The sequence below is a fragment of the Sturnira hondurensis genome, unplaced genomic scaffold (assembly GCF_014824575.4).
Source record: "Sturnira hondurensis isolate 20B ecotype Veracruz unplaced genomic scaffold, ASM1482457v3 Scaffold0003693, whole genome shotgun sequence".
Lineage (NCBI taxonomy): Eukaryota > Metazoa > Chordata > Mammalia > Chiroptera > Phyllostomidae > Sturnira > Sturnira hondurensis.
The window spans coordinates 8,673,987-8,692,266 of record NW_028076324.1 but is presented as its reverse complement, the minus strand read 5'-3'; the positions used below and the strand labels follow the sequence as shown (position 1 = coordinate 8,692,266).

The 18,280-nt window shown below is 53.0% G+C and overlaps 1 protein-coding gene across 6 annotated transcripts; it reads right to left on the bottom strand.

Moving 5' to 3' along the window:
• Positions 1 to 1,462: 1,462 nt before the first annotated feature.
• On the bottom strand, positions 1,463 to 12,274 carry TLE6 (TLE family member 6, subcortical maternal complex member). Of its 6 annotated transcripts, none has more exons than XM_037042477.1 (17): positions 12,162 to 12,274; positions 11,534 to 11,626; positions 10,992 to 11,065; positions 10,568 to 10,613; positions 9,560 to 9,601; positions 5,552 to 5,614; positions 5,146 to 5,434; positions 5,008 to 5,030; positions 4,667 to 4,727; positions 4,496 to 4,560; positions 4,355 to 4,392; positions 3,502 to 3,754; positions 3,157 to 3,407; positions 2,730 to 2,871; positions 2,195 to 2,345; positions 1,887 to 1,963; positions 1,463 to 1,713 (listed from the first exon to the last, which is right to left on the bottom strand). In XM_037042477.1, the coding sequence occupies exons 2-17, from the start codon at positions 11,600 to 11,602 to the stop codon at positions 1,609 to 1,611; spliced, it is 1,749 nt and encodes a 582-aa protein (XP_036898372.1). In that variant the 5' UTR covers positions 11,603 to 11,626; positions 12,162 to 12,274; the 3' UTR covers positions 1,463 to 1,608. The 6 variants fall into 6 exon arrangements, 5 of the variants coding, with proteins under 5 accessions (XP_036898372.1, XP_036898374.1, XP_036898375.1 ...); XM_037042479.1 differs by having other exon boundaries at positions 5,146 to 5,299; XM_037042480.1 differs by having other exon boundaries at positions 5,146 to 5,296.
• Positions 12,275 to 18,280: the final 6,006 nt, after the last annotated feature.

The following is an 18,280-nucleotide window of genomic DNA, read 5'->3' as shown; positions in this document are numbered from 1 at the left end:
TGGGCTGGGGACTGGGCCCCACTGCTGCTCCTGGGCAACTGCTATTGAAGGAAGGTCACTTTCTAGCTATGTGACCGTGGGTCAGTCTTTTTCCTGATCTGGACAAAACCACTTGTGCATGAAATACTATGGGGATCTACTGTGAGAAATGGGTGTTGTGTTGGGCAGTGTGGCTTGCTGTGTAACAAACAGCCCCCAGTCTCAGTGGCTGAACACCATACACATTTCTCAGGCAAGCCAAGGTGGCATGTGGGGCTCGACTCCACCTACACACTCAGGGCTCCAGGCTGGTAGGGGTCTCACTGCTTTGATACATAACTTCAGGGTCCAACAGAGCATGGAGACAAACTTCGTGGCTTTTAAATCCCTAGCCCAAGTTTCAGGTATGGCTTTTAGTGCCAGCACTTTGGACACTCACCCCAAGACATTTCCTGCGTACAAAGGATTGAGGGTTACAGTGGAGTGTGTAGCTGTCGGGGTTATAGTTATGTTTCCTTTGAGAGTCAGAATTAAGGGACTGGAAAACGGTGCCTGGCCCACTGTCATCATCACAGCAAAAGTCCCAGTCCCAGAGGAGGTGGCTGCTAAGCCAAGAGCTAAAGGAGGACAAATAGCCACTCGGAAGGGTCACAAAGAGGAAATAGAATGTACAGCCCTGGCTGGGGTGGCTCAGTGGATTGAGCACTGGGTTCGAACCAGTGTCGCTGGTTTGATTCCCAGTCAGAGCATAGGCTAGGTCCCCAGGAGGGGGCACGTGAAAGGCAAACCCAAGATTTTTCTCCCCATCTCTCTAAAAATAAATTTTTAAAAAAATGTGCAGAGACTTAAAGAGGTAAAGAACTTAGCCTGGCGAAAACCAGGAGGGTGAGGGTCAGGTGGGGTCCTCCTTGACTACAAGGGGAGACGGTTCCAGATCAGCCTCAGGCAGAGGCAGCAGGGCAGTGGGAGCCAGAGGGGCAGGGCTGGCAACACAGGTCTGGGCTCTGGGAGCCCCATGGGCAGCCACAAGGACCAAGGGTTAGAAGGGGCTGGAGGTCCAAGCAGGGGTGCTTCTGGGACCTTCTGGAGAGAGATGGCAGGGTGGCAGGGTCCCCGCTTGAAACAAAAGCCACACTCAGGGAAAAGTCACTCCATGGAAGAAAAGAATTCTGTGGTTAAGGAAGGGAGACCTGTTTGAGACCACTTGGGACGGTTCTTAGTCGGGGGCAGGTGAGCCAATGCTGATCTCAGGACCCTATGGACAGGGTGAAAAGCTCCGGTCTAGCCAGACAGGAAGGACAGAACCCCGTCTCCGATTGTTCAGGAACTGGCAGAAAAACACGTTTCTGTGCGATGGGAGGTCAGCGCCGGGGAGCAGGAGGAAGTGCTCCATGTCTGCTCCCCGCAGTGGGGGCTCGTGGCTTCAGTGGCTCAGAGACCCAGGCTGCAGAGTCCTCCCAGTCTCCACAAGACGGCCAGGGTACAGGACACAGGACCAGACCAGCTCTGCCTTTTCCATTGCTTTATTCCACGTGACACAGACCATCAACCCACCCATCATGCCCCTGCACCATGACCCCTCATGGGAGAGAAAAAGGACCCCGAGTTGAGATGACAACAGTGAGCCCTTTAGTATGTGATCTGGTACACGGAGGCGTGGTCCCTGGACCCCGTGACAATCAGACGGTTGTTAAGGGACACGTCACAGCACATGACAGAGGTGGTCTCAGGTACCTGGGAGGGTCAGGGAGCAAAGCAAGGGGGGCTCACTCACCCTTGCCCCTAACTGTGCCTGTCAGTTCAAATATGGTCCCTATGGGGCCTTTGCACCAGGCCTCCTAGGCTCAGCCCCTGAGTGCCCAGGATCCCTGAGCCCCGCCTGCCCCTCGCCCAGCCAGCCCTGGTACCTGGAACACCATGGCTCCTGTGGGCATGCTGTAGATGCTGACCAGGTTGTCCATCCCGACACTCACCCACCACTGGCCTGGAAGGAGGCAGAGAGGCACCAGGTCAAAGCTGGCAGCCAAGGGCCACAGCATGGGCACCTGAGAAATGGAGGAAGCACCCACCTCCCACAGGTCCCCAAGCAGAGCATCACTGAGAGGTTCTGCCCATGAGGGGTGGAGGGGAGGAAGGGGCTCTGGAAGGGTTAGAATGCAGGGGTTCTGTGGGAGGCTGGGGGCCACAGGGTACTCCACTACTCCTGGCCACTCACCGAGAGGGGAGAACTTGAGACTGAGGATAGTGCTGTCCTTACAGCCCACCATGTATTTCTTGTCCCTGAGGGTGGACTGTAGCCACTGCTGGCCATTGGCTGTACCCACCAGAACCCAGTCCTCCCGGGGATTGGGGGACAGACTTATTATCTAGGGATAGGTGGCAGAAAGGAACCTGGTCAGGGACCTGCCTGGCCCAGGAAATGGACAGGGGCACAGGGACTAACCCCAGGTGCCAACCACCTGCCCATTTCCTGGCTGCAAGGCCCCAACCAGCAACTTCACATCTCCAGGCCTTGGTTTGCTCATCTATAGAATGGGTTTGTCCTCTCTACTTTATGGGATTATCACAAAGACTATGAAAGCATCCGGTGCTATTTGGGCAACAAAAGAATATTTCTAATGATTCCTATTCCCTCCAGCATCATTGAGACTTGGGGTACCACTAACCCCCCCCCCCCGGCATCTATCTCCTTCTCTAGCCTGAGGCCCAGCTGCTACCTGACTATGAAGGCTACATCCCAGCCTGCACACCTGAGACTCAAATTGGTACTCCAGGGGCTCCTTGGCAGTCCTCAGGTCCCAGCACCGCAGACAGGCATCCAGCCCCCCCACCCAGACGTTCTGGTCTTTGACAGCGATGCTCTTGGCCCCATTCGGGGGGCCTGGCAGGTCCCTGACCAGGAGAGGCACCAGGAGATTGGCAATGAGACTCTAAGCTTTGGGCCTGAGGAACATCACCTGCCCAACCACCTTCAGTTGATAAATGGGGAAGCTGACATAGAAAGTACCAGGACTGAACTTTGAGAAAACAGCCCAGCCGAGATTTAAACCCGGGCATTCATCTCAAATCTGAGTTCAAGCAGGCAAAGGGCTTTAATCTTGAGACTGCTGAATCCCTGCTCAGCAGACAAGGTTGGAAGGAGTTCTCAGGGCAACCCCACCCACCCTGGGGCCACACCTAACCACACTCTGGTCCCGCAGGTCCCAGATCCTGACAGTGCCATCAGTGAAACTGGCAAAGGCCAGGCTGTCCTCCAGGGTGGCGGCCAAGGCCTGGCAGGTGAGACTTGCAGAGGGCAGCTCATCTCTTACATGCAGGGCGGGTGCCATCAGGTCCCACACGCTCACACCAGGCAAGTTGTGGCCACCCGTCAGCAGGGCGGTGCTGTTGGGGAACAGCAGGCAGGTGCGCAGGTAGGCCCTGCCGGCCTGGGGCGGGCAGAGGCACCTAGTGAGCTCTCCCCCTGTGGGCAGCTCTTCCCACTCCCCAAGTCCCACCCTCTGCAGCCAGCCCCGCCCTTACCGGCACGCCCAGGTGGCTGTCGGGGAACCTGTCCTCTGCCATCTGGCGGACCAGGCTCCACACCTTGACACCACCTCTGCCGCAGGTGAACACGTGCCGTGTGAAGCTGCTGACTGCTGTGGCCAGCACGGGCTCCCCATGTTTTAGCGTCCGCCTCTTCTCCATTCGGTAGGGGACGGCCACCTTCTTGAACTGCCAGGGCAAGGCATCTGGACCCTTCCATGTGTCTTCAAAGTCCTCAGGGTCCCAGAATCTTAGGAGGGGAGACCTCGGGGTTACCAGTCTGCCTAGAGGGAGGTGCCCATCAAGCCCTAGAGGGGCTTCACTCTTTTTCAGATATAGGGGTTTTTTTCTCAGGCCTTCTTTCCTGAATCGACTCTACTTCCCCAATCTCCTACCCACACCTCTCCAAGTATTCTCCCTCCCCCATAACCAAACACCACTCCTTTCTGCCTGGCATGCTTTGCTCCACCCTGGATGACGATGGCTCATCCTTCAAAGTCCTAGCCATTATGCCCCTTCCTCTAGGAAAGCTGTCCGTCCCACACCTGGGCTCCCCCAGCTTTGGACCACAAGGCTGGCACTGTCTGCAATGAGCTCTGACACAGCCCTACATCGCCCACTCTGCCATTCCGTGTCAGTTCCTTCCCCAAATCCCCTGAACCCAGGCTGATTATGGGGGGTGGGGGCGGGGCAGTGATGCTGGCATGAAGTTGCACATCCCTACCCAGACCCCTCATCTCTGGTTTCTGAGGACATCACTGTGGGAAGGGTGAGGACATGCCTGCAGTTTTGGTCCCCTCCACCTCCTGGGGACAGAGCTACAGACAGGAGGGGAGGTTCCAACACTTACATGGGCTTCAGAAAGGGGCAGCCTCTCCCAGAAGGTTCCTGCAGGAGGATCAAGGTCACAGCTAAGCCAGGCTGGCTCTCTCTGCCCAGACCCCCGGACTCTGAGTAGGAGGGAGGGTACCAACTGAGGCCTGGGTCTCACCTGGGCCACAGAGGAGAGCATCATCCCTGGTGCCATGTCTGGTTCTGTACTCCCTTCTTGGGAATCTGCAGGGGGGACGTGGAAGGGCACAGGTAGGCTGAGAACTGGGCAGAGATAAGAACAATCAGCAGCAGGTATGGCCCCCCGGAACAGGCTGCCTGCTGGGATTACCCAAAGTATCTTCGGTATAAGGTTCTGCTCCAAAGTAGCCTGGTTCTGGGTTCTGGCCTTCCTGCCCGTAAGAAACATGGAGATCTGGTCAGACCAGAGGACCTGCGCAAGGTTATCTTAGGACCAGAACACCTTAAGGAGGCCCAGGTAGTGAGGACGGGACTAAGCAAGTGCCTGAGTCCTCCTGTCCAGAAAGAGTTGGAGACAGTCTCAGGACACAGTCCCAGCTCTGTGGAGGGCATGAAAGGGCTGAGGGTAGAGGAGGTGGACTGGCCCCACAGAGACTTGAATGCCACCACCTGGGAGACCAGCCCAGATACCCGCCCAGCCCGGTTACTCACCAGGTCTGGCACCTGTTCTGTCCCTATGACAATGGGAGGGGAGGAAAATGGAGAGAGACAGCAGGAGAACAAGTTTCAATTCATACTGTCCTCCACACAGTTCGAGGGCACCCCCTTCCCACCTTCAGGAAGACTCACGCTTGCGTCTCAGTTGGTCCACCTTATCGTGGGCCTCAGCAAAAATCTGCCAAAGTTGCTGGGTCAGAACGTCCTGCCAAAGCTGGGGCTCAGAGTCCCAGGGCAGCCGCGCGTCTATCTGCTGGGCTGGGGGCTTGTCCACTCCAGAGAGCTGCTGGAGCCAATCGGATGACCTTGTGTCCATGACGTCTTTAAAGTTCTGTCCCTGAAGACTGGAGGGCTGTGGGGCATTGACCTCTGGGTGCAGGGACATCGTGGGGCGGGCTGGTCTCCGGGAGTCCTGCTCAGCCTGCTCAGCAAAGGACACCTGGCTTACCTGGTACAGCTGGCACTGTGTTGTGAGGGACAAGGGGATATACCCCCTGCCCCAGCATGGCCCTCCCTCCTAGAGGATCCAGAAACCTACCTCCCCAGCCTGGAGGCCCAGGGGTTGGCTGCAGGTCTCCACGATCTGTAGGAAATTTTCTACCTGGGGGGGGAGTGGGGAACATCATTCCAGTTAAAGCTTTGTAACCAGACAGCCCCAGGCTTGAGCCCCCTCCTGTAAGCCAGTTTCACACAGGGCTACACGACCAACCTTGAACATTTGGGAGTGATTCGTGATAACAGAGCCCTCTGCACTCTACCTAGTATAAATCAAGGTCATGATACCCAGAGGGCAGTCTTGACCATCGATGATAGAATCTAATCTCAGGATAGTCGCTGTGATAGTAAAGTAGAAAGCAGAGCAGATCCGGGTTCACGTCCAGCTGTTTTCTGGGGATGTCTGAAAACTAAACCCTGAATACTTTGGTTTTAAAATGGCTTCAGGAAGCAAAAACTGTGTACGTGTGTCCCCGTGTGGGCATGACATTGGAATTTGCTTCAACACTGGAAAGATACTAAGAAACTGATTGTTGCCTCTTGGTGAGGGGGACTGGCAGGCAGCAGGACAACCGGGAGACCCAGGCGGAGGGTCCCTCGAGTTACTTCATATTTCAAGTCGAGGCGCCTGACCACACCGATTCCAACTTTAGTTAAAAGCTTCCATGATCACAAAAGGGACTAAGCGAAATTTCTGTTTCCTTTTCTGCCTCTGTGCCGCCCACCTTTCTGCTCTCTGAGGCTATGCGCCCTCCTCCCCAATATCCTACTGTTTTCTCCATGGCCCTGAAGCAGATACCGGGCCGGTTTCTAACCTCTCCTTCCATAGGACAGTGCAGCCCTGCACGGAAGCTACCAGCCACAGTGGCTATTTCAATGAAGTTAAGTACCGTTAAAAATGACATTTCTGAAGTTCCAGTGGCCACATTTCAAGTGTTCAACAGCCACACAGGGCCAGTGACTGCTCACAGTCAGGTGGCACAGGCACCTAGAACCAAGGGCAGCGATTCTGAGTGCCCGATGCCCGGCTGAGAACCCAGAGCAAACACAGCTGGACCCTCCCAGCCAATACTGCCGAGAATTCAAAGCGTGGAAATGTGTGTGCAGCTGTATTTAGTCCAGTACCAGACGGAACATAGTGACAGAGAACTGCTCTAGAGCTGCCTGTCTAGTGGGGTAGCTGCTAGCTTTATGTGGCTATTGAGCATTTGACATGTGACTGGTGCCACATGTGTCCCATGGCTACCGTTTCGGACAGCATGAACTCTTGTCTTGGCCGGCCTGTAGCTCTGGAGGCAGGTGCCCACGCCCCTCCCAGTAGATGCCAAGAAGCTCCCTAGAACTGCCTGGCCCAGGGAAAACTCCAAAATATTGGGAAAATGCTCTGATTCACAAAGAAAGATAGTTAAGAAACATGCCCTGGCTGGTGTAGCTCAGTGGATTGAGCGCGGGCCTGTGAACCAAAGGGTCGCTGGTTTGATTCCCAGTCAGGGCACATGCCTAGGTTGCAGGCCAGGTCCCCAGGAGGAGAGGTAACTATACATTGATGTTTCCTTCCTTCTCTTTCTCTCTCCCTTCCCCTCTCTCCACAAATAAATAAACCTTAAAAAAAAAAAGAAATGCAGCATAAGCACCGATGGTAGTCAGTGCTGTTTAACAGGCATGGCTGGCATTCCCATTTCACGGATGAGAAAACTAAGTCCCAGAAAAGCAAAGCCAATTTCCCAGAGTCAGAGGAAACAGGGGGCCCAGGCAGTGTTTACCTGCCTCCTCAAACAGCTGGCCCCCCGCCCCTGCCTGTGGGGCAGACCCAAACGTGGTGGGAGGGGCTGGGATGTGGCAGCCCTGCTCTGCACCCTCAGCTGAGCTCAGGGCTGCAGCCTCCTGGGGCCATCAGTGATGGATTCCCCAGCTGGGCCTCCCAGCAGCATGAGGCCCAGGGGAGCCTTCCCCAATTCGCCCTGGCTCGTTAATGTGCAATTTACTGGCACTTTAATGCACTCAGCATGAAAAGTGCTGCTCCCTCCTGCCTGCTAGCTGGCCTTCCCTGGGGAGAGCTGTGCGCAGGCAGAAGGTGGGGAGCAGGGGGGCAGCTGCTGCTGCTGCTTGGGATTTTAAATGCACATCAAGGAAGCTGGGAAAACGAGGAGGGGGGAGACAGAGGGAGGAGGAAGTGGTTTGTTCCAGGACTGCAAGGCTGTCAAGGCTGCTACGGATCATCGGATCATCGCCTGGAGGTTGGGGGCCCTCCTGGGTTGAGCAGCAACAGAAGTAGCCTATTGTGGGGCCTTGCTCCCCCCTCCAGGTCTCGACCCTCAACAAGTTCTGTCTGGTTCCTCCCCCAAACACAGTTCACAGTCTGATTACTTTTCACGACCTAACTGCTCTAAGTGCCAAGCATCCCACACCTGGATGGTCCTGACGGGTCCCCCAGCTCCTGCCCTGGCCCCTACAGCCTGCCCTCCCTGTGGTGGCCAGAGGACGCCCATACGCACTTGAGTGAGGTCCTGTCCCTCTGCTCACNACAGAGGGAGGAGGAAGTGGTTTGTTCCAGGACTGCAAGGCTGTCAAGGCTGCTACGGATCATCGCCTGGAGGTGGGAGGCCCTCCTGGGTTGAGCAGCAACAGAAGTAGCCTATTGTGGGGCCTTGCTCCTCCCTCCAGGTCTCGACCCTCAACAAGTTCTGTCTGGTTCCTCCCCCAAACACAGTTCACAGTCTGATTACTTTTCACGACCTAACTGCTCTAAGTGCCAAGCATCCCACACCTGGATGGTCCTGACGGGTCCCCCAGCTCCTGCCCTGGCCCCTACAGCCTGCCCTCCCTGTGGTGGCCAGAGGACGCCCATACGCACTTGAGTGAGGTCCTGTCCCTCTGCTCACAGCCCTCCAGGGCTCCCACCCCCCTGGGGTAAAAACCCAAGTCCTCACCATGGCTCTAACAGCCCCTGCCCAGCCTGCCCTCCCCTCTTCCCTCTCTCACTCACTCTGCTTCAGCCACCGGAGCCTCACTGCTGCTTCTCCAACATGTCAGGCATGGTCCTGCCCCAGGTCCTTTGCGTGTTGTTTTTCGGATACCTTCATGATTCCCTCCCCTCTCCTTCAGTTCTCTGGTCAAATGTCACCTCAATGAGCCCTTCCTGACCACCCTGACTTGCAATCCTCTCCCATCCTGGTGCCCCACATCCCCTTGGGGATGCTTGATTCCACGCCTGCCTTGCCCTGCCCTCACCATCTGACACTTCTGTTTACCCAGCTCCTCTCACCCCAAGGGCAGGGGTTTGTCTGTGTTCGTCTTTGCTATTTCCCTGGCGCCTACAACGGCACTTGGCAAGGTGATGGATAAATATCTGTTGAATGAATAACTGTTCTGGTTGCTTCCTGCCCCTCCTCCACCCCAATCTGTCTCTCCCCTGTTCCTTAAGCTTCCCACCACAGCCTCTGCTAAATTGTAGACACAGCCCTGGCCCTCTGCCAGGCACATCTGGCATGGGCAGGAAGTCCTGCCAGAACCCAAGAGAAAGGGGCCAGGTGGCAGCAGGACAGGCAGGGGTGGAAGTCATGCTTCAGCCCAGGCAAGGCGCCCTGTGAAGGGAGCCAGCGCCCCTGGTGCAGACCTGCCCCTGGCTCGCATGGGAGCTGGGCCCTGGAGAACCCTCAGACACATGGAAGATGGTAATCCGGGCGTGTCTGGCACACACGGCAGGCCCGTCGAAGCTGAAGCAAGAGACTACCAAGTGCTGAAAATGCCCCTGGCCTCATCTGAGCCACATGGGGGGCGGGGCAGGCCAGGAAGAGGCTGGGAGAGAGGATGGGAGATATACTGCCAAGACTTGGGGGTCTGCTGACATCCTGTGGGTTCCAGGTCCTGCTCTTCTGCCCACAGCACTTCAGGATCCCCATTCCCCTAGGGTAAGAGCCCAAGACCTCCCCAAGGCCCAAAGGGCCCTGAACAACCTACCCCCATCTCCACCTTGACCTCACCTTCTCCCCCTCTCCCCTGCCTTTCATGGAGAAGCAGCTGTATCCCAAGTTCCTGGTGACTCACTTACCTGCTTCTGATGATCCTGTAGACCCTGCTGAACCTTCTGGAGCTATAAAGGAACAACAGAAATCACACTGGGCGGCAGTCAATGGAAGTGGGCAAGGGTCTGGAATCCCAATGCTGTGCATGCTTCCCCCCAGCTGTGTGACCCTGGGCACGTCACTCTTCCTCTCTGGTCCCTACTCTTATGGAATAGGATCACACGCTCAGAATGGGAGCTAATTAGGGAGACCCCTGGACTTCATTCTAGATGGAAAGGTCAAGGGGTTTCCTAGAGACCTTTTCCCACCCTCTTCCCTGTCCCATCCTCAGCTCGTTGCCCACTCTGCTCCAGCCCCACTGGCCTCCTTACTGTTCCAATATGCCCATACACAATCCTGCCTGGGGGCCTTCACACATAGTGTGCCCTCTGACTGGAACGCCTTTCCCTGTTCTCCCTAAGGGTGGCAGGAGCCCCTCATCCTTTGCGGACATCACTTCCCCTGAGAAGCCCTTCCTGACTACCTCAGCCCCAAATCTACTCATTCTTATCTCACTTATTTTCCTTTTAATGCCTACGTTTTCTGAATCTTGTTTCTCTACGTATTTGTCCCTCTCCTTCCCTTAGAGCTGCCCTGTCCCATAAGATAGCCGCTAGTCAAGTGGGGCTATTTAAAGTGAAACAAGTTAAAAAACTCAGGCCCTTAAAAGTACTCAATTGCCGTGTCCTGTTGGACATGGCTGATAAAGGACATCATGGACACTGATACAGATCATGCACCCCTCAAGGGCAGCAACTCCGGTCACGTGCTGTGGGCTGCAGAAATACTTCCTTTAAGCCTGGAACTTTTAGTTTTCGCAGCAAAAATGACTATGAAGAAAAACTCACATGAAACCGGGGCTCAATGGATTAACTCACTTGCCCGAAGTTAGCAAAATAAATAGAGAAGAGGGTGTCTCAAAACCTTGCTCCTGAAGCCAAACAGGAGAGCCCTTCCAGAGGCCACCCAGAGGGGCTGCCTGCTTTGTGGCTCACCAAGGAGTAAATGCTCTCCACCTGCTCGGGCAAGTGAGGGGGAAACCTGTGGAGAAGAAAGACCAGCTGAAAGGGCTGGGAGGAGGGGGCAGGTCTCTTCCCCAGAACGAGCTCAGCCCCTAGCCCCCTGGCTGGGAGGGCATGAGGGTCCCATTCAAGGGGCCACATTTAAGACAGTATCGAGGTGAATACAGTTTTAATGCAGCACTGAAAAATCGTATACATAATTGCAAGCAAATTCACACTGAATAACAAATCAAAGATTTAAGTAAAAACCAGGGTTAATATTCCTGATTTTCTTTTTGCTTCAGGCTCCCCCATTACTGGTCCTGTCTTTTGGGTCAAGGGACTTCTGTGCCACCAAGACACCAGATAGGACTCTTTCCCTCAGTGGGATTCTGGGACCCCCATGAACTGTCCTCACCTAGGGAACTGCTTCTTCAGCTGATCCAGGATGCCCTGATAGTTCGGGGCTGGAGGGCTGGCCTCATGATGAGCCTGGAAAGGTTGAGGGCAGGTGAGATGGGATCTCCTAAAACCTGAAGATAATCTGCCTTCTCTCTTGTTCCTTAAGTGCTACCGAGTACCTTCCATTTTGCATCTTGCCTTAAAAAATGTGAAATATTCCCTCCCTGGCCCTTTATGGGAGAAATTTGCCCACTCCTGGCCTAAACTTTTAGCAGTGGTCATCTTTGGGGAAGTAACATCTGGAGGAGGAAGGAGTTCACTTGTCAAATATTAACAGAACAGACAATATAGTCATGTGTTTCACACCTGGATTATAAGAACTTTAATTTAAAATAGCAAGTGCCTTGGCACCTGTCAGGTATGACGGGTTATACCTGACTCCAGCTTAAAGGCCTGGCCAGCCACCCTGAGTCCCTCCACAGAAGCAGGAGAATTGGATATGAACCCCAGGCCCTCGCCCCACCCCCTGGAGTTAATGCCACAACACAGCCTCCTCACCAAACTTCCTGAGGGCATCACCATCATTGGAGGGTGCCCCTGGGGGTTAAGATAGCCACCAGAGGTCATCTTCGGGCAGTACTCCCAAGGGTTCTAAAAGTAAGGAGAGAAGACTGCAGGTTCTGAGGGCAGAAAACTAGGCAGTGACCGGGAGAAAACAGCCCCACCCCATGCCTGGGCCTCCATCACCCCTCACCATGGCCCCCCAACCCCATCCCTGACCTCCAGTACCCTACTGCAATCCCTACAGCCTGTGTTCATCACTCGTCCAACATGCTGGTGCCTGCAGCTGTGCTACCAGTGGGGACCCCAAGGACCTCACCCTATGAGGTGTGGGGGGAGAGCAGTCAGGGCTTGGGGATATCAGAGAACATCTAAACTCAACCTCGGTTTTCAGACAATTTCCTAAAGCACGGGAGAACACCAATGGAAAGAGATTTTGAAGGATGAGTAAGAGTTGGCCAGGTGAATTAGGAATTTCTCAGGTAAGAGGAGAGACCTCTCTACCCTAGTCACTCCTGTTACGCCAAGTCCCTTCTTTACTTCGCTTCTGCCCCTCAATGCCCCCTAAGCCTGCTCCCCAGCTCAGTGACCTTGGAGTCCTCCTAAAATTCCAGGGCCTACTCACCTCCCTTAGGATGGAAGCTCACAATAAGCAAGAAGGAAACTGCGGGGGTCAGCCAAGTTCAGGCCAAGAGGAAACGCCTGGCCCCTACCCTCACCCCGGGGGGCCATTTGACCCGTCGGGCCCCGCCCCTGCCCGCCCTGGTCCTGCCCCGGCCCGCCCCGGCCCCGCCCCGCCTCCACCTGTACCGCGAAGCGGATCAATGAACAAGCAGCTGCTGCACGTGGGCTCGGGCTCCGGGGGCGGCCGCCGGAAACTCTGACCAATTGCGAGGCCTATTGCCCACGTGGGTCTCGGCTGCTATCGTTGATTGGTGATTTCGCTCTAGCCGAGATCCTGGCTGTCAATCAGCGCACCCAGGGACAGGATTTAACCCTTGCGGTCGGACTGCGGGGAGGAGCAGCATGCACAGCCGCAGGCAGTTAGGATGCTGGCTGGGGCAGGGATAGTTAGAAGGACCTGGGGCTTGGGTTCAGAGGGTACAACTTGGTGAGGGACTGGGCAGCGTGTAGTTGCACTGTTTGGAGAGAAGCCTGATAATTTTTCGCGATGCCCAGGAGTGGCTATTGGCAAGAGAGGGGGAAGGGGCAGCGAGGCGGGGTGAGGCCAGCACTTGGGGTGGGGGGATCTTTAGCACTCTCACTTTAATCCTCAGATATGGGCTAATAACATTTTCGTGATATTAATGTGCAATGCAAATCAAGCTTCAAGCCTCCTTTCCGAGGAAAACTTAACAGCTCCCTTTTATCCCGCACAACCCATAAGCCAAGCCTCGGGCTACACATTTTTATCAGGAACTTTCCCAACCGCCCTCCTAGCCCAGGGACTGCAGATCTGAGAACTGAAAGCAGCTACTGCAAAGGCCTTGAGGCTGGTACACTTTCCCCGGGGTTCAAGGTGGCTAGGAGAGGTGGGTATTCTGAGCCTGAGGTGATGTCAGGGATAAGTGGGTGGGGGGTTGTAGGGGGCTGTTGCGGGATTCCAGAGTTCTGTTTTAGCTTGGTTTGAAATGCCTACTCAAGATGTGAAGTGGTCAGTCCAGAGTTTTGGAGTGAGAGGCCAAGTTTCTGCCTACCCCAGGACCTTTGCACTACCTATTTCCTCTGCCAGGGATGGCCTCCCCACTGACAGCCACTGACTCACTCTCTCATCTTCAGCTCTGGCTCAGAGGTCACCACCTCAGTGAGACCCCCCATTCTCTCTTTCTTGTTTTATTTTACTCCAAATGTGGTTTGAATTGGAGTTAATCTTGTTTTCATCTCAGTGGCTCTAAACCCTGCTGTGTTCAAAATTCACAGAATGCTGACAGGACTCTAATACATTCTTATAACTGGCCACAGGCTCCTGGGAGGGATCCACACGACCAGAGATCTCTCCCATTGCCCCTGGTCTGTGCTTTTTTACTAGAGGGAAATTGAGGGTTCAGATCCTGGGATGCATAACCCCCAGAGGTTCTGATGTAAATATACACCTTGGGTTTTTGTGGCTAGTCTACGAAGGAGAAAGTGAGGGCTGCCATATATGAACCGCAAAATAGGTTTTTGCCTGTGATCCCTCAACTGGCCCTTAATTGAAGTGTATTTTATTTATGGTCCAGCCTGCTAATTGCCTCCCTCTGTGAGCCTGGCTCTCCTCCTCCCGAGGATGTAGACTTTCAGCTGGGATACCAGCTCATTCGAAGCTGGTTTGTCTCATCTGCTTTCTGCTGGGTACCTCTCGCTGCTTAACAAGAATTAAAATTAAATAAAATTTAAAACTCAGTTCCTCAGATGCACTGGCTGCATGTCAATTGCTCGGTGGTCACAAGTGGCTGGGGACTGTCTGCACCGGACAGCATGGACCTAGCCTATTGCCATCATTGTAGAACGTTCCACTGGATGGTACAGATATGAGTTTCTTCAAAAAGAAAAATTCTAGGTCTGTGAAGAAATTTGAAGCATTTTATGGCAGCCATTCCACGCTCTCACTTGTGAAAAGCCCTGTGTGCGGGGTTAGATAACATTTTGGAACTTTTGCTGGTGTGTGCTCCCTGCTGGCTCTTTCTTTTACTGTCCCTGCCTGCCGTAGCCTGGCCAGCAGGGATGCAGCTTCCTCAGCCCCCGGGGGAAGGGGATAGATGACACAACAGAGACGAAAGGAGGAAGCACAGATTTCCTTCTTGGCTCCTGAGTTGTGCTTTACTTGGTGGAAATCCAAAGTCTGGATAAAAGTTTGAGAAAAAAATATGTTCGTGTTTCCAAAGCTTTGGAATTCCCTGGGCCTGTCTTGGATTTGGTACCTCAGGCGCCCCAGAGTCACCGGAGTTGGATGTGGACCAGACAGAAGGGTCAAGAGAAACCTCAGGGTGGAGAGGAGGCTGTGGAGTGACCACAGGAAAGTGACAGCAGGAAGGTGGTGACAGGCTTCAACTGCCCCATTCTCTCTGAACCCCAGAACTTCCCAGTGGCCCACAGGAGTGAGAGACATGTCAGAAGTGAGGGAGAAGCTGCAGAAAGCCTGTAGGTAGAAGGACCTTGGTGTCCAACCAGTCAATGAATGACCAAGAGCAGTGGGACAAGGACCCTGTGAAGATGCTGGTCGGGCTGGGAGATGCTCAAGGGCAGGTTGCCTCCTAGATGCCCCCACTCTCAGATACCACATTACCCACTACCCATGAACTTAGACCTGGCCCCAGGAAATGTGAGTTTACTGAATTACCTGACATTAATTGAGGTTTGCTTCCTGCCACCTGGTGGAAAGAGGCTCGTAGTCCTTTTCTCTGGGCAGCTGTAACAAATGACCACAAAATGGTTGGCTCAAAACAACAGGAATCTATTCTCACATTCTGGAAGCCCAAAGTCCAAAATCAAGGCATTGGCAGAGCCAAGCTTCCCCTGAAGGCTGCAGGGAGGGACCTTCCTGTCTCTTCCAGCTTCTGGGGGTGGCAGGCAGTCCTTGGCCTTCCTTGGCTTGGAGACACATCATTTTAATTGCTACGTCCATCTTCACATGGCCGTCTCCTCTACATGTCTGTGTCCAAATTTCCCTCTTCTTATAAGGACACCAGTAATTCGATTAGGGCCCAGCCTATTTCAGTATGACCTCATCTTAACATCTGCAATAACCCATTTCCGAATGAGGTCACATTCCTAGGGTGTGGGGAGATAGATGAAGGGCCACAGTGGGGAGGGGGGATAGATGAGGGGAACGAAGGAAGATAATGGGTTAGGACTTGAATATGTCTTTTTGGGGAGACAAAATTATGCCCTCTACAAGGCTCCAGAGAGAAATGAAGTAACTATAGCAACCTACTCAATCTTCCATGAAGCCTGCTCTCTCCATTTTGCAGAGGGGTCTACTGAGGTCCAGAGAGGTTACCTAACCTGCCCCAGGTCACACTGTTACTAAATGTCAAAGGTAGAATCTGAATCCAGGCCATCTTGCTCTGGGATTGAGACTAATAACCCTTACGCCGTAATTCGCATATCTAACTTAGGTCTCTGCTATTGAACTGCCCACGTAGTGGTAATTAGGTTGGACCACCCCGTGAACCCAAGGTGGCAGGAAGGCACGTCTGTTCCGGAAGTGGGTTTTGGATCCACTTATCTTTGGACTCAATTCTCACTTCTGAAGAAATCCAGCTAGAGTCACAGATCAAATTGCCCTCAAACTTGGTGACGTGACACAATAAACATTTATCATCTCAAAGGTTCTGATGGGCAGGAATCCGGAAGTGGCTCTACTGGTTCAATGCTGGGACGCTGATGGGCAATAATCCAAGTTCTAGCCTCTCTTTTCCCCTTTTCATAGAAAACAACTTCTGCCGTCCAATTGGAAAATCTCTTATCAGGAAGGCTCCATCACTTTCTCCTGTGCTCCCTAATCCTACTCACCACTCTGTGGGGTTTTTTTTTTAATTTAAATTTTCCTTGCTTGTCACGTTTGCACATTGCTGGAAGGATGGCTGAACGGAAGACACCTGTGTCCATACACGTGCATTTTGTGTGTATGTGCTTATTTTCCTCAAGCCTGTGTCTCAACTGGGCATCCAAGGTGGCTTCGTGCCTTTCAGGTGCCCCTGCGTGCTTCTGACACTGTCCCCCATTAGGGCTGGGCAGGGTGGGTGTGCTGAGGTTGTCTTTTGATTGTCAAGTTAAAGTTGTTTTAGGCTGTTGAAGGCTTTCCAGCAAATTTTCAGTGTGCCAATCCCAATGACGCCTGTGAACAAAGGCAGTGGCTCTTATACCAGTGAGACCCCGTGGGCCATGGAGAGGCTGCAGGGGAGGCTGCAGAACACCTTCTAGAGGGTCCAGTTCATTCCCTCCCTGAGGGGGGAGGATGGAAGGTAGTCTGTGCAAATTAAATGTAATCCCCTAGGCCCGCACTTTTGAAATGGTGTACTGTGGCGCACTGGTGGGTTGCAGGAATTTTTTTTTAAATATTTTATTTATTTATTTTTAGAGAGATGGGAAAGGAGGGAGACAGAGGGAGAGAAACATAAATGCATGGTTGCCTCTTACCCACCCCCTACTGGGGACCTGGCCTGCAACCCAGGCATGTGCCCTGGCTAAGAATTGAACTGGTGACCTTCTGGTTCACAGGCCCACACTCAATCCACTGAGTTACACCAGCCAGAGCCTGAAAGAATTTTTAAAACATGCAATACCTGACTATTTAGTCAGGGGCACTGACCTCTTTCCCTTTAGATGATCAAATTTTTAAAAATGACAACAGCCAACACAACAATAGCCATCTGATGTGAATGAATTAAACATATCTATTTTTCACCATATCAGCAAAAAATATTTTTTTAGTATGCTGCCAAATTTTAATAATTAGGTTCTAGGTGCCATGGAATGACAAAGGTTGATCACTACTTTTGGCCCATTCTGAGTTAAACATGTGGTCTCTGGCACCATCTTCTGGTGGAACTTTTTATTACAGATTTATTGAAGTACAATTACATAACAATGAGGTCATCCATTTTAAGCATATTGTTTGATGATTTTAAGTACATTTGTCCATTTGTACAACCTTCACCAGAATTCGATTTTAGAAATTTTCCACCTTCTCAGAAATGTCCTTCTTGTCTGTTTTGAATCAATCCTTTCCTCCCGTCTCTAGTTTTCTGTCCCTGTGCCTTTTCTAGAAACATTGTATGAATGGACTCACAAAATATGTGGTCTTTTGTATCTGGTCGCTTTCATCATTTTTTTTTTGAGATTCATCTATGTTTTTGCGTGTGTCAGTACTTCGCTCCATTTTGTTGCCGACTAGTATTCCATTTCATTCCTCCTGATGGACATTTGAGTCGTGCCTAGTTTGGGATGATCGTGGATGAAGAAGGAATGAACGTCCGTGTACAGCTCTGTGTGTTGGGATTTGCTTTCATTTCCCTAGGTTAAATGCCTACAAGATGAATCGTTAGGAGAGGTACTATAATGTGTCTGTTTAACTTTTTCAGAAGCTCCTGGGCTGTTTCCCAAAACCACTACATCGTCTTCTGTTCCCACCAGCAGTGTGTTAATGATTCCAAAGTGGAATCAATTTTTGGAAAAAGATTTTGCCCTGGAAGATGTAGCTCAGTGGATTGAGCACAGTCCGTGAACCAAGGGGCCACAGAATTCCACTTTCCGCTGGGATAGAGGACCGTGGGTTCTGGGTTGCTGATCTCAACCCTAGACTTTGATTGGGGGAGGAGTTCGAGGACTCCAATGTCAAAGGTCAAACGTCAAAAGGGAGCTGGCTCTGCCCTAACAGGAGGTGACGTCAGTGTGTTTTTGTTCTTGAAAATGGGGCATAGACCAACGGTGACTTTGTCGCTGGACGACCCCCTGACCTCGCAAGTCATCAAGCCCTTCTGTCCCGTCCAGGTTCTAGATAAGGGGCGCTCCGCAGGGAGACACGGAGTCAGGATTTTCTGACTCCAGCGGAGAACGATATGGAAGCCGGGGAACTAGAGTCAGTGACTGGACTACCCAATCAGAGTCATGAGGAGGAGCATGCCTGGAAACATTGTCCAATAAAGGTGTGGGGCGGGTTTCAGAGAACTGTCCAATCAGGGTGAGGGGGTTTCGACAACTGTCCAGTCAGGACCGGGGGCAGGCACACACGTAGTGTGTAAATTGCCAGAGTGTCGGGCC